The 14,977-nt window shown below is 45.8% G+C and overlaps 1 protein-coding gene across 2 annotated transcripts in view; it reads left to right on the top strand.

The window, feature by feature from the left end:
• Positions 1-2,850: 2,850 nt before the first annotated feature.
• The window catches only part of LOC106561813 (plakophilin-3), a 51,757-nt gene continuing 39,630 nt past the window's right edge, over positions 2,851-14,977 (top strand). Inside the window, exons 1-2 of one of the 2 annotated variants that reach the window (XM_014126061.2) lie at positions 2,851-3,086; positions 5,525-5,708. In XM_014126061.2, coding sequence (XP_013981536.2) covers positions 3,078-3,086; positions 5,525-5,708 — 193 coding nt within the window. In that variant the 5' untranslated portion in view covers positions 2,851-3,077. Of the gene's footprint in view, positions 3,087-5,248; positions 5,709-14,977 lie in introns of those variants that run through there. The other variant, XM_014126060.2, reaches the window with a different exon arrangement.

Here is a 14,977-nt window from a genome sequence, read left to right as displayed (position 1 = left end):
CTGAGGCATGGTCCTAGGGCTCAGGTCCTCCGAGGGAGAGAAAGAAAGAAAGAGAAAGAGAGAATTAGAGAGAGCATATTTAAATTCACACAGGACACTGGAAAAGACAAGAGAAATACTCCAGATGTGACAGACTGACCCTAGCCCCCCGACACATAAACTACTGCAGCATAAATACTGGAGGCTGAGACTGGAGGGGTCAGGAGACACTGTGGCCCCATCCGATGAAACCCCCGGACAGGGCCAAACAGGTAGGATATAACCCCACCCACTTTGCCAAAGCACAGCCCCCACACCACTAGAGGATATCTTCAACCACCAACTTACCGTCCCAAGACAAGGCCGAGTATAGCCCACAAAGATCTCCGCCATGGCACAGCCCAAGGGGGGGCGCCAACCCAGACAGGAAGACCACGTCAGTGACTCAACCCACTCAAGTGACGTACCCCTCCCAGGGACGGCATGGAAGAACACCAGTAAGCCAGTGACTCAGCCCCCGTAATAGGGGTAGAGGCAGAGAATCCCAGTGGAAAGAGGGGAAACCGGCCAGGCAGAGAGAGCAAGGGCGGTTCGTTGCTCCAGCCTTTCCGTTCACCTTCACACCCCTGGGCCAGACTACACTTAATCATAGGACCTACTGAAGAGATATGTCTTCAGTAAAGACTTAAAGGTTGAGGCTGAGTCTGCGTCTATCACATGGGCAGGCAGACTATTCCATAAAAATGGAGCTCTATAGGAGAAAGCCCTGCCTCCAGCTGTTTGCTTAGAAATTCTAGGAACAATTAGGAGGCCCGCGTCTTGTGACCGTAGCGTACGTGTAGGTATGTACGGCAGGACCAAATCGGAAAGATAGGTAGGAGCAAGCCCATGTAATGCTTTGTAGGTTAGCAGTAAAACCTTGAAATCAGCCCTTGCCTTAACAGGAAGCCAGTGTAGGGAGGCTAGCACTGGAGTAATATGATCAAATTTTTTGGTTCTAGTCAGGATTCTAGCAGCCGTATTTAGCACTAACTGAAGTTTATTTAGTGCTTTATCCAGGTAGCCGGAAAGTAGAGCATTGCAGTAGTCCAACCTAGAAGTAACAAATGCATGGATACATTTTTCTGCGTCATTTTTGGACAGAAAGTTTCTGATTTTTGCAATGTTACGTAGATGGAAAAAAGCTGTCCTTGAAACAGTCTTGATATGTTCTTCAAAAGAGAGATCAGGGTCCAGAGTAATGCCGAGGTCCTTCACAGTTTTATTTGAGACGACTGTACAACCATCCAGATTAATTGTCAGATTCAACAGAAGATCTCTTTGTTTCTTGGGACCTAGAACAAGCATCTCTGTGTTGTCCGAGTTTAAGAGTAGAAAGTTTGCAGCCATCCACTTCCTTATGTCTAAGACACAGGCTTCTAGCGAGGGCAATTTTGGGGCTTCACCATGTTTCATTGAAATGTACAGCTGTGTGTCATCCGCATAGCAGTAAAAGTTAACATTATGTTTTCTAATGACATCCCCAAGAGGTAAAATATATAGTGAAAACAATAGTGGTCCTAAAACGGAACCTTGAGGAACACCGAAATGTACAGTTGATTTGTCAGAGGACAAACCATTCACAGAGACAAACTGATATCTTTCTGACAGATAAGATCTAAACCAGGCCAGAACTTGTCCATCTCTCCAAAAGAATGTGGTGATCGATGGTATCAAAAGCAGCACTAAGATCTAGGAGCACAAGGACAGACGCAGAACCTCGGTCTGACGTCATTAAAAGGTAATTTACCACATTCACAAGTGCAGTCTCAGTGCTATGATGGGGTCTAAAACCAGACTGAAGCGTTTCGTGTACATTGTTTGTCTTCAGGAAGGCAGTGAGTTGCTGTGCAACAGCTTTTTCTAAAATTTTTGAGAGGCTTTATTACTGCCACTTTTGAGAGGCTTTATTACTGCCACTTTTAGTGAGCTTGGTACACATCCGGTGGATAGAGAGCCGTTTCTTATGTTCAACATAGGAGGGCCAAGCACAGAAAGCAGCTCTTTCAGTAGTTTAGTTGGAATAGGGTCCAGTATGCAGCTTGAAGGTTTAGAGGCCATGATTATTTTCATCATTGTGTCAAGAGATATAGTACTAAAACACTTGAGTGTCTCCCTTGATCCTAGGTCCTGGCAGTGTTGTGCAGACTCAGGACAACGGAGCTTTGGAGGAATACGCAGATTTAAAGAGGAGTCCGTAATTTGCTTTCTAATGATCATGATCTTTTCCTCAAAGAAGTTCATGAATTTATCACTGCTGAAGTGAAAGCCATCCTCTCTTGGGGAATGCTGCTTTTTAGTTAGCTTTGCGACAGTATCAAAAATACATTTCGGATTGTTCTTATTTTCCTCAATTAAGTTGGAAAAATAGGATGATCGAGCAGCAGTGAGGGCTCTTCGATACTGCACGGTACTGTCTTTCCAAGCTAGTCGGAAGACTTCCAGTTTGGTGTGGCGCCATTTCCGTTCCAATTTTCTGGAAGCTTGCTTCAGAGCTCGTGTATTTTCTGTATACCAGGGAGCTAGTTTCTTATGACAAATGTTTTTAGTTTTTAGGGGTGCAACTGCATCTAGGGTATTGCGCAAGGTTAAATTGAGTTCCTCGGTTAGGTGGTTAACTGATTTTTGTCCTCTGACGTCCGTGACGTCCTATCAGATCTACTAAACAGTCTTTCTGTCTTAATGCCATACCCTCTTCTTTGAGTCATCTCTCTCTTAATCTCACACAAACACAGAGACACACGCACGCACAGAGACACACACACACACACACACACACACACACACACACACACCTCTCTCTCTCACTTCCTCACTTTCTCTCTCCATTTTCTCACAATGGTGTCACTCTGGTACATAGGGTTGAGACAGGCTGCTGAGCAGTGAACTCTTTCATCAAACCAAAGCCAAGCTAGTTGTGAGGGCGGTGACTATGAGGAACTCCTCTATAAATATATCAACGCTTTCTACAGTTTCATTCCATCCGATCACACTACATCACTAGACCACAGAGAACCTTACCTGAGACGTACCTGTCCTGATCCCTCCACTGTGACCTAATGGTAATGGTGAGTATAGAGATTTGACTGCTTTTGGTTGGTGGCTGCTATTCGGGGAGGATGGGGGGAAACAACTGTTTGATAATGAGGTTTTTAACTCTGAATTAATTTACAGATACAATATTTGAACTTTCTAATAAGAATGTCAGCAGCATCGGCAGGTTGTTCGTAATTCCTAGTGTTATTGCTGCTAATTAACACACAACGATTGGACACTGCTGTAGTAGGTAACCGATAGCAACCATGGCGATATTATGTTTGTTATCAGGGATACAAGGGGTAAGTGTAGGGTTGTTAGGTCGGGGTATTTGGGAGAGAGGTCTGTTAAACTAGGTTACATCCTGATCTGTTATACTATTTTACACCCTGCTCCCTAGACCTGCTCTACAGCAATGCTTCCTAACTCCAGTCCTCCAGGACCCCCAACAGGGGTTCCCTACTCCAGTCCTCCAAGACCCCCAACAGCCTACCCCCTGCTGGGGGTCCTGGAGGACCGGAGTTAGGCTGTTGGGGGTCCTGGAGGACCGGAGTTAGACTGTTAGGGGTCCTGGACTGGAGTTAGTCTGTTGGGGGTCCTGGAGGACCGGAGTTAGCCTGTTAGGGGTCCTGGAGGACCGGAGTAGGGAACCACTGTTAGGGGTCCTGGAGGACCGGAGTTAGCCTGTTGGGGGTCCTGGAGGACTGGAGTTAGACTGTTAGGGGTCCTGGAGGACCGGAGTTAGACTGTTGGGGGTCCTGGAGGACTGGAGTTAGACTGTTGGGGGTCCTGGAGGACTGGAGTAGGGAACCACTGTTGGGGGTCCTGGAGGACTGGAGTTAGGCTGTTAGGGGTCCTGGAGGACTGGAGTTAGACTGTTAGGGGTCCTGGAGGACCGGAGTTAGGCTTTTGGGGGTCCTGGAGGACTGGAGTTAGGCTGTTGGGGGTCCTGGAGGACTGGAGTTAGGCTGTTGGGGGTCCTGGAGGACTGGAGTTAGGCTGTTGGGGGTCCTGGAGGACTGGAGTTAGGCTGTTGGGGGTCCTGGAGGACCGGAGTTAGGCTGTTGGGGGTCCTGGAGGACCGGAGTTAGCCTGCTGGGGGTCCTGGAGGACCGGAGTAGGGAACCACTGTTGGGGGTCCTGGAGGACTGGAGTTAGGCTGTTAGGGGTCCTGGAGGACTGGAGTAGGGAACCACTGTTGGGGGTCCTGGAGGACCGGAGTTAGGCTGTTAGGGGTCCTGGAGGACTGGAGTTAGGCTGTTGGGGGTCCTGGAGGACCGGAGTTAGGCTGTTGGGGGTCCTGGAGGACTGGAGTTAGGCTTTTGGGGGTCCTGGAGGACTGGAGTTAGGCTTTTGGGGGTCCTGGAGGACCGGAGTAGGGAACCACTGCTACAGACAAAGGGCAACTAATCTGTTTTTTGGGGGATAGGGAACTTGACCTTGACCACCTCTTATCCTTAGTGAATGGTGATCCTTTGGAACACATTGAGATGAGACGATACTGTGCCTAACAATGAATTGTGAGTGGTGATAGCCAGGACATGTCCGTGTCATAAAACCAATGTATTCGCTGGTAATGTGTTAAAAGGTGTCGCTAACACAATTACAGCACTGTTGTACACTGATCAGAGATGAACACGCCAGGCTCAGCACACCTTGTGTCAGTCAGAGCTTTAATCATACTGCACCACACTTTGTTGTGTGATTGGCTCTAATCAAATCAAATTAAACTTTATTTAAAAGGGGCTTTTGATCTATGTCAGAAAATATTCATATATTAAAAAAGTTTGTGGAATTGGAGAGAGAGAGAGAGAAAAAAAAAGTTTTTTCACATATGAATAACCTATTATTATTGCTGTTGTGATTATTAATACTACTATCTATTATTGTTATTGTTAATAGCAGTATCAATGTTAATAATATTAGTCATATTATTATTCATATTATTTATATCTATGTCATTATCATTATGTTATATTCTGTCAGTAATTCTTTTTGGACCATCCACCTTAGGAAATTCACATGACCTACAGTACAGTGCAGTACAGTACAGTGCAGTGCAGTACAGTACAGTACAGTACAGTGCAGTGCAGTGCAGTACAGTGCAGTACAGTGCAGTGAGAGAGATTATTTCCGTCAGGTAGCCTGTTCTCTCTCTCTCTCACAGACTCCACCCTATTGTTATTTCAAGCAGATGCCGTTCATTTCCGAGGGAGCAGTCTTTCGAGAAGTATCTCACGCCTGAGTGAGAAACTAAACAACCAATATCGATTAAACTGATTCCAAAAAATAATTATTTCCGGAACAGAATTTGTTAAAAACGAGAAATAGACAATATTTGGAATTTTTATATTCATTTTTATATTCAATCTTCCTGGGATTTACAACTAGATTGTACATCCAGTGGTCTCAACCGATTTTCGAAATGAGTATCGTGACTCAAGACCATGTATTTTTGTCCGCTTTGCAGCCCAAGACCGCCGTCAGCACTTACGCGGTCCCGTCCGAGATCCAGCTCGGGGGGAATGGGGTCACCCTGTCGGATGAGATGACCCGGGGAAAGCGGGTCCAGCAGCAGGTTGCTATGCGGCTCGCCGAGAAATCATCGACTCTTCCGCGACAGAACGGCTCAACCGCCCACTATTCCTCCTCAGGTAGGACTGAACTCATCTACTATGGTGACATGGTACTCAAATGTACAGCAGGCTACTACTGATTTGTTTTGATACATAAGAAAACTATTGACTTGACAATGAAATGTGTTTACTGTAACCGAACAATGTATTTAGCGTATCTCTATTATATGCCCATAGGGGCCGATCCAAGACCCGTTAAAACTTGCATAAAGGGAATGTTATTTCCCTTTTTATGTACTTTTCTCTAATACCATATTCTGACCTGGGATTTATGCATGGGATATAGCATGCTATTCACCAGCTAACTATTCGTTTGTGGTGGAGATGAAGGTGTGGCCCAGGTGTGTGTCTAGGATTGTGTAGGACGTGTGTCTACAGATAAACCATATTCTGTCCTTGATTTAATTCCCTAATAATTCCACAACCTTTAGTCGAGGGAGAAAACCATGAATAAGGTCTAGCGAGCCTACCAGTTCTGAGTGGGGAAAATCATCTACTTCATTAGTGTTTTATGTTGTTTGTTTTTTTTAGAGAGAAATAACACAATGTTCTATCCATCGTAATTTACAACTTGATGAGAGCTATTGATAAGAGCTAGGTAAATGAGTAATCCGTTTGGATAAGAGGATTGTAAATATAAATTACAATTATTTTAGATCTACTGAAGACCAATGTGAAACAAGTCATACGGCAACAAACTGAAGCATATCCAACATACTAACGTTCCCACAGGGAAGTTTATGAACTACAGTGTGCCATTAATGCAGAATTTAAATTGTATGTCCTTTTAACTTGTATCACGTTACATATGCCTATCTGGAGCCAATGCCAATAAGGCCCACAGTGTTCCTGAGAGTTGCTAGCATTACTGGGTCATAATAGACTGCCGTCGTGCAATCATTTAGCCTATCCATGTAGCCTATTAGAATCATGATGGGAACTCAGACCCCATGTAGCCTATTAGAATCATGATGGGGAACTCAGACCCCATGTAGCCTATTAGAATCATGATGGGGAACTCAGACCCCATGTAGCCTATTAGAATCATGATGGGAACTCAGACCCCATGTAGCCTATTAGAATCATGATGGGGAACTCAGACCCCATGTAGCCTATTAGAATCATGATGGGAACTCAGACCCCATGTAGCCTATTAGAATCATGATGGGAACTCAGACCCCATGTAGCCTATTAGAATCATGATGGGAACTCAGACTCCATGTAGCCTATTAGAATCATGATGGGAACTCAGACCCCATGTAGCCTATTAGAATCATGATGGGAACTCAGACCCCATGTAGCCTATTAGAATCATGATGGGGAACTCAGACCCCATGTAGCCTATTAGAATCATGATGGGAACTCAGACCCCATGTAGCCTATTAGAATCATGATGGGAACTCAGACTCCCATGTAGCCTATTAGAATCATGATGGGAACTCAGACCCCATGTAGCCTATTAGAATCATGATGGGAACTCAGACCCCATGTAGCCTATTAGAATCATGATGGGGAACTCAGACCCCATGTAGCCTATTAGAATCATGATGGGAACTCAGACCCCATGTAGCCTATTAGAATCATGATGGGAACTCAGACCCCATGTAGCCTATTAGAATCATGATGGGAACTCAGACCCCATGTAGCCTATTAGAATCATGATGGGAACTCAGACCCCATGTAGCCTATTAGAATCATGATGGGAACTCAGACCCCATGTAGCCTATTAGAATCATGATGGGGAACTCAGACCCCATGTAGCCTATTAGAATCATGATGGGAACTCAGACCCCATGTAGCCTATTAGAATCATGATGGGGAACTCAGACCCCATGTAGCCTATTAGAATCATGATGGGAACTCAGACCCCATGTAGCCTATTAGAATCATGATGGGAACTCAGACCCCATGTAGCCTATTAGAATCATGATGGGAACTCAGACCCCATGTAGCCTATTAGAATCATGATGGGAACTCAGACCCCATGTAGCCTATTAGAATCATGATGGGAACTCAGACCCCATGTAGCCTATTAGAATCATGATGGGAACTCAGACCCCATGTAGCCTATTAGAATCATGATGGGAACTCAGACCCCATGTAGCCTATTAGAATCATGATGGGAACTCAGACCCCATGTAGCCTATTAGAATCATGATGGGAACTCAGACCCCATGTAGCCTATTAGAATCATGATGGGGAACTCAGACCCCATGTAGCCTATTAGAATCATGATGGGAACTCAGACCCCATGTAGCCTATTAGAATCATGATGGGGAACTCAGACCCCATGTAGCCTATTAGAATCATGATGGGAACTCAGACCCCATGTAGCCTATTAGAATCATGATGGGAACTCAGACCCCATGTAGCCTATTAGAATCATGATGGGGAACTCAGACCCCATGTAGCCTATTAGAATCATGATGGGAACTCAGACCCCATGTAGCCTATTAGAATCATGATGGGAACTCAGACCCCATGTAGCCTATTAGAATCATGATGGAGAACTCAGACCCCATGTAGCCTATTAGAATCATGATGGGAACTCAGACCCCATGTAGCCTATTAGAATCATGATGGGAACTCAGACCCCATGTAGCCTATTAGAATCATGATGGGAACTCAGACCCCATGTAGCCTATTAGAATCATGATGGGAACTCAGACCCCATGTAGCCTATTAGAATCATGATGGCAACTCAGACCCCATGTAGCCTATTAGAATCATGATGGGGAACTCAGACCCCATGTAGCCTATTAGAATCATGATGGGAACTCAGACCCCATGTAGCCTATTAGAATCATGATGGGAACTCAGACTCCATGTAGCCTATTAGAATCATGATGGGGAACTCAGACCCCATGTAGCCTATTAGAATCATGATGGGAACTCAGACCCCATGTAGCCTATTAGAATCATGATGGGGAACTCAGACCCCATGTAGCCTATTAGAATCATGATGGCAACTCAGACCCCATGTAGCCTATTAGAATCATGATGGGGAACTCAGACCCCATGTAGCCTATTAGAATCATGATGGGAACTCAGACCCCATGTAGCCTATTAGAATCATGATGGGGAACTCAGACCCCATGTAGCCTATTAGAATCATGATGGGGAACTCAGACTCCATGTAGCCTATTAGAATCATGATGGGGAACTCAGACCCCATGTAGCCTATTAGAATCATGATGGGAACTCAGACTCCATGTAGCCTATTAGAATCATGATGGGAACTCAGACCCCATGTAGCCTATTAGAATCATGATGGGAACTCAGACCCCATGTAGCCTATTAGAATCATGATGGGAACTCAGACCCCATGTAGCCTATTAGAATCATGATGGGAACTCAGACCCCATGTAGCCTATTAGAATCATGATGGGGAACTCAGACCCCATGTAGCCTATTAGAATCATGATGGGGAACTCAGACCCCATGTAGCCTATTAGAATCATGATGGGGAACTCAGACCCCATGTAGCCTATTAGAATCATGATGGGAACTCAGACCCCATGTAGCCTATTAGAATCATGATGGGGAACTCAGACTCCATGTAGCCTATTAGAATCATGATGGGAACTCAGACTCCATGTAGCCTATTAGAATCATGATGGGAACTCAGACCCCATGTAGCCTATTAGAATCATGATGGGAACTCAGACCCCATGTAGCCTATTAGAATCATGATGGGGAACTCAGACCCCATGTAGCCTATTAGAATCATGATGGGAACTCAGACTCCATGTAGCCTATTAGAATCATGATGGGAACTCAGACCCCATGTAGCCTATTAGAATCATGATGGGGAACTCAGACTCCATGTAGCCTATTAGAATCATGATGGGAACTCAGACCCCATGTAGCCTATTAGAATCATGATGGGGAACTCAGACCCCATGTAGCCTATTAGAATCATGATGGGGAACTCAGACCCCATGTAGCCTATTAGAATCATGATGGGAACTCAGACCCCATGTAGCCTATTAGAATCATGATGGGAACTCAGACCCCATGTAGCCTATTAGAATCATGATGGGGAACTCAGACCCCATGTAGCCTATTAGAATCATGATGGGAACTCAGACCCCATGTAGCCTATTAGAATCATGATGGGAACTCAGACCCCATGTAGCCTATTAGAATCATGATGGGAACTCAGACCCCATGTAGCCTATTAGAATCATGATGGGAACTCAGACTCCATGTAGCCTATTAGAATCATGATGGGAACTCAGACCCCATGTAGCAGTTTCAACCTGGATTCTGGTGTGCAGTTCACCATTACTGGACCATTGTCGTTAGGCTACAGCTCCATGATTAGTAAAATACAGGTTTTTCATAAGACTATTGGTCAACCCGCTATTGAACCTGACTACGCCAACTTTCAGGATGAATCAAAACCACTGCATTTTTTTTATTTATTTCACCAATATATTTAGTTGTGTACAAGGCTGTCCAAACCTATTTTTAATGGTTAATAAATACTTTCCTATCCCTAAATAACCTACAAGATCAGAGTATTTTTTTTTAAATCCACCAATTGGAGCTGGTTGATGCCTTAAGATAAATGTACTGAAAAGCCTAGGGCTTCAGCCATGGGGTGTTGTGGTGTTGCCAGCAGGGCAGGGCTTCAGCCATGGGGTGTTGTGGTGTTGCCAGCAGGGCAGGGCTTCAGCCATGGGGTGTTGTGGTGTTGCCAGCAGGGCTTCAGCCATGGGGTGTTGTGGTGTTGCCAGCAGTGCCTCAGCCATGGGGTGTTGTGGTGTTGCCAGCAGGGCTTCAGCCATGGGGTGTTGTGGTGTTGCCAGCAGGGCAGAGCTTCAGCCATGGGGTGTTGTGGTGTTGCCAGCAGGGCTTCAGCCATGGGGTGTTGTGGTGTTGTCAGCAGGGCTTCAGCCATGGGGTGTTGTGGTGTTGCCAGCAGGGCAGGGCTTCAGCCATGGGGTGTTGTGGTGTTGCCAGCAGTGCCTCAGCCATGGGGTGTTGTGGTGTTGCCAGCAGGGCTTCAGCCATGGGGTGTTGTGGTGTTGCCAGCAGGGCTTCAGCCATGGGGTGTTGTGGTGTTGCCAGCAGGGCTTCAGCCATGGGGTGTTGTGGTGTTGCCAGCAGGGCAGAGCTTCAGCCATGGGGTGTTGTGGTGTTGCCAGCAGGGCAGGGCTTCAGCCATGGGGTGTTGTGGTGTTGCCAGCAGGGCAGAGCTTCAGCCATGGGGTGTTGTGGTGTTGTCAGCAGGGCTTCAGCCATGGGGTGTTGTGGTGTTGCCAGCAGTGCCTCAGCCATGGGGTGTTGTGGTGTTGTCAGCAGGGCTTCAGCCATGGGGTGTTGTGGTGTTGCCAGCAGGGCAGGGCTTCAGTCATGGGGTGTTGTGGTGTTGCCAGCAGGGCAGGGCTTCAGCCATGGGGTGTTGTGGTGTTGCCAGCAGGGCAGAGCTTCAGCCATGGGGTGTTGTGGTGTTGTCAGCAGGGCTTCAGCCATGGGGTGTTGTGGTGTTGCCAGCAGGGCAGGGCTTCAGCCATGGGGTGTTGTGGTGTTGCCAGCAGTGCCTCAGCCATGGGGTGTTGTGGTGTTGCCAGCAGGGCTTCAGCCATGGGGTGTTGTGGTTTTGCCAGCAGGGCTTCAGCCATGGGGTGTTGTGGTGTTGCCAGCAGGGCAGAGCTTCAGCCATGGGGTGTTGTGGTGTTGTCAGCAGGGCTTCAGCCATGGGGTGTTGTGGTGTTGCCAGCAGTGCCTCAGCCATGGGGTGTTGTGGTGTTGTCAGCAGGGCTTCAGCCATGGGGTGTTGTGGTGTTGCCAGCAGGGCTTCAGCCATGGGGTGTTGTGGTGTTGCCAGCAGGGCAGGGCTTCAGCCATGGGGTGTTGTGGTGTTGTCAGCAGGGCTTCAGCCATGGGGTGTTGTGGTGTTGCCAGCAGGGCAGGGCTTCAGCCATGGGGTGTGTCTCTCTTCTCTTTCTACATTTCTCGCCTCTCTCTTTTTCTTACCTCATCCTTCACCAACCGGTTTGTTGCCTGAGGCTCTGACACAGCAAAGCATGAAGCTCACACACCTCTACCTTCTGCCTACCTGCCTGGAATCACGCACACACACACACACACACACACACACACACACACACACACACACACACACACACACACACACACACACACACACACACACACACACACACACACACACACACACACACACACGCACACACAGACAGTCTTTCAACTTTGTACTGGACATTAGCGGTGGTAAAAGTATTGCTTCCATTCAGTATAAAGTATCACATCTGTGGTGCCAATCTGCACCAAAGTCTTGATGTCCCTGTGTGGCCTGTTTCCGAGCCCTGTTGAGAATTCACCTAAAGGTTATAGGTCTCAACCTGTACTTCAACGCAGGGGGATCAGTCCCATTTCCTTTGTGTTAGGATATGACAGGGGCCAACAGCCATTTCTGTGAGATCATTTCTGGTAAATGAAGGATCTGTCAGGACCAGTCTACGCTCATAGCTCCCCTATAATTTAAGCAGGTCATGTCACAGCATGTGAAACATTTAAATGTAATCAAATTGTCTTCTCTCTCTGCACATACTGGTTCTCACAAACGTATTCCTCTGGGACAGGATGCATCATCAATCTATCTGGACTATAAATGCACTTTGTTTATGTCTCCATGTATATTTGTATATTTGTAGCTACTGTACAAATATGTTTTAGAACCATGACAATATCAATATGTATGTTATACAACAATAACAATAACAATATATATGTTATAGAACAATAACAATATGTATATTATAGAACAATAACAATATGTATATTATAGAACAACAACAATAACAATATATATGTTATAGAACAATAACAACAACAATATGTATGTTTTAGAACAATAATAAAAATGTGTTTGTTAATATGTATTGGGCATTAAATTACATTTCTATTGAAAAACATAGTGTAGTTTTAGATATTTGTAGTTTAAACACAAACGTGTGTCTCCTGTCAGTTTCACTATAGATAAAATAACAAAGACAACATAAGGTCATAAGGTCACTGCTCTCTGTCTCTGTGTCTGTCTCTCTCAGGGCTTCACTGTCACAGCAACAGTTATGAAGGCGCTGTCTGTCTCTCTCAGGGTTTCACTGTCACAGCAACAGTTATGAAGGCGCTGTCTGTCTCTCAGGGCTTCACTGTCACAGCAACAGTTATGAAGGCGCTGTCTATCTCTCAGGGCTTCACTTTCACAGCAACAGTTATGAAGGCGCTGTCTGTCTCTCTCAGGGTTTCACTTTCACTTTCACAGCAACAGTTATGAAGGCGCTGTCTGTCTCTCTCAGGGTTTCACTGTCACAGCAACAGTTATGAAGGCGCTGTCTATCTCTCAGGGCTTCACTTTCACAGCAACAGTTATGAAGGCGCTGTCTGTCTCTCTCAGGGTTTCACTGTCACAGCAACAGTTATGAAGGCGCTGTCTGTCTCTCTCAGGGTTTCACTGTCACAGCAACAGTTATGAAGGCGCTGTCTGTCTCTCAGGGCTTCACTTTCACAGCAACAGTTATGAAGGCGCTGTCTATCTCTCAGGGCTTCACTTTCACAGCAACAGTTATGAAGGCGCTGTCTGTCTCTCTCAGGGTTTCACTGTCACAGCAACAGTTATGAAGGCGCTGTCTGTCTCTCTCAGGGTTTCACTTTCACAGCAACAGTTATGAAGGCGCTGTCTATCTCTCAGGGCTTCACTTTCACAGCAACAGTTATGAAGGCGCTGTCTGTCTCTCTCAGGGTTTCACTGTCACAGCAACAGTTATGAAGGCGCTGTCTGTCTCTCTCAGGGCTTCACTTTCACAGCAACAGTTATGAAGGCGCTGTCTGTCTCTCTCAGGGTTTCACTGTCACAGCAACAGTTATGAAGGCGCTGTCTATCTCTCTCAGGGCTTCACTTTCACAGCAACAGTTATGAAGGCGCTGTCTGTCTCTCTCAGGGTTTCACTTTCACAGCAACAGTTATGAAGGCGCTGTCTGTCTCTCAGGGCTTCACTTTCACAGCAACAGTTATGAAGGCGCTGTCTGTCTCTCAGGGCTTCACTTTCACAGCAACAGTTATGAAGGCGCTGTCTGTCTCTCTCAGGGTTTCACTGTCACAGCAACAGTTATGAAGGCGCTGTCTGTCTCTCTCAGGGCTTCACTTTCACAGCAACAGTTATGAAGGCGCTGTCTGTCTCTCCTGAGGATTCTGGGATGTTTTCTTTTAAATACTTTAACTGTGCTTTATTTCAACTTGTCTGAAGTAATACATCCAATGGAATAGCCCCGATGCTAATCCCGCCCCTCCGGCGCTACAGGCTTGCTCACATGCTCAAAGTATTTGAAAGAAAACAAATGCTATTTGCACCCAGGTCAGGCTGGTGTGATGCAGGTACAGTATTGTTGTCCTCCTGACTGTCGGGTAACCAATGACAACCAGGTCAGAATATAGCTGATCACGTGTTGGTGTAATGGGTGGTGTGTCTGTGTGTGTGTGTGTGTGTGTGTGTGTGTGTGTGTGTGCCACAGGTGTGCTTGTGTGCGTGTGTGTGTGTGTGTGTGTGTGTGTGTGTGTGTGTGTGTGTGTGTGTGTGTGTGTGTGTGTGTGTGTGTGTGTGTGTGTGTGTGTGTGTGTGTGTGTGTGTGCTCGCGCAGGCGTGCATGTGTGTGAGTAAACAGGAACCTGAGTTGTTGGTATTGTATAATTTATGCAGAAGGTAGTTAGTTTAAATTATTAGGTATTATTATGACAAGAGATACCCTTCCTCTTACTGCTGCTCTCTCTGGGCCTGATTCAGACTTAGACTTGCCGTATGCAGGTGCGTAATGGCCTTTGCAGTCGTGGTTCCCTTGCACGCGCTGAATACATGTAATTCAACTACTGAAAACCCTCCCACTTGCTGACCAACAGATTTTCTCATGGAAGTTTCCTATTGAATATAGGGTTTTCAGTATATCCATCTAAAGCCATCCCTTTAAATTTGGTGTACCTTTAATTTGAATTTTCTTGACAGACTCACTATAATATATGGACAGTACGGTTCAGAATATTACGTATCGGTGATCTAAAGCCGGGTAAATACACGAATACAGGTCTCCTTTTCAGCACCAATTGTTAGATGAAAAAAATACTCTAATCTTGTATATTATTTAGGGTTAGGAAAGTATTTATGAATAATATTTTTTTTTTTTTTTTTTTTAAACGATTTGGAGTGCCCGACCAAAAAAAAAAAAATACAGTTGTTTGATTCTTCAATATTCAATTGTTCAATCCA

Source organism: Salmo salar, chromosome ssa10 (genome assembly GCF_905237065.1).
Source record: "Salmo salar chromosome ssa10, Ssal_v3.1, whole genome shotgun sequence".
NCBI classification, from domain to species: domain Eukaryota; kingdom Metazoa; phylum Chordata; class Actinopteri; order Salmoniformes; family Salmonidae; genus Salmo; species Salmo salar.
This window is presented reverse-complemented; position numbering and strand designations above follow the sequence as displayed.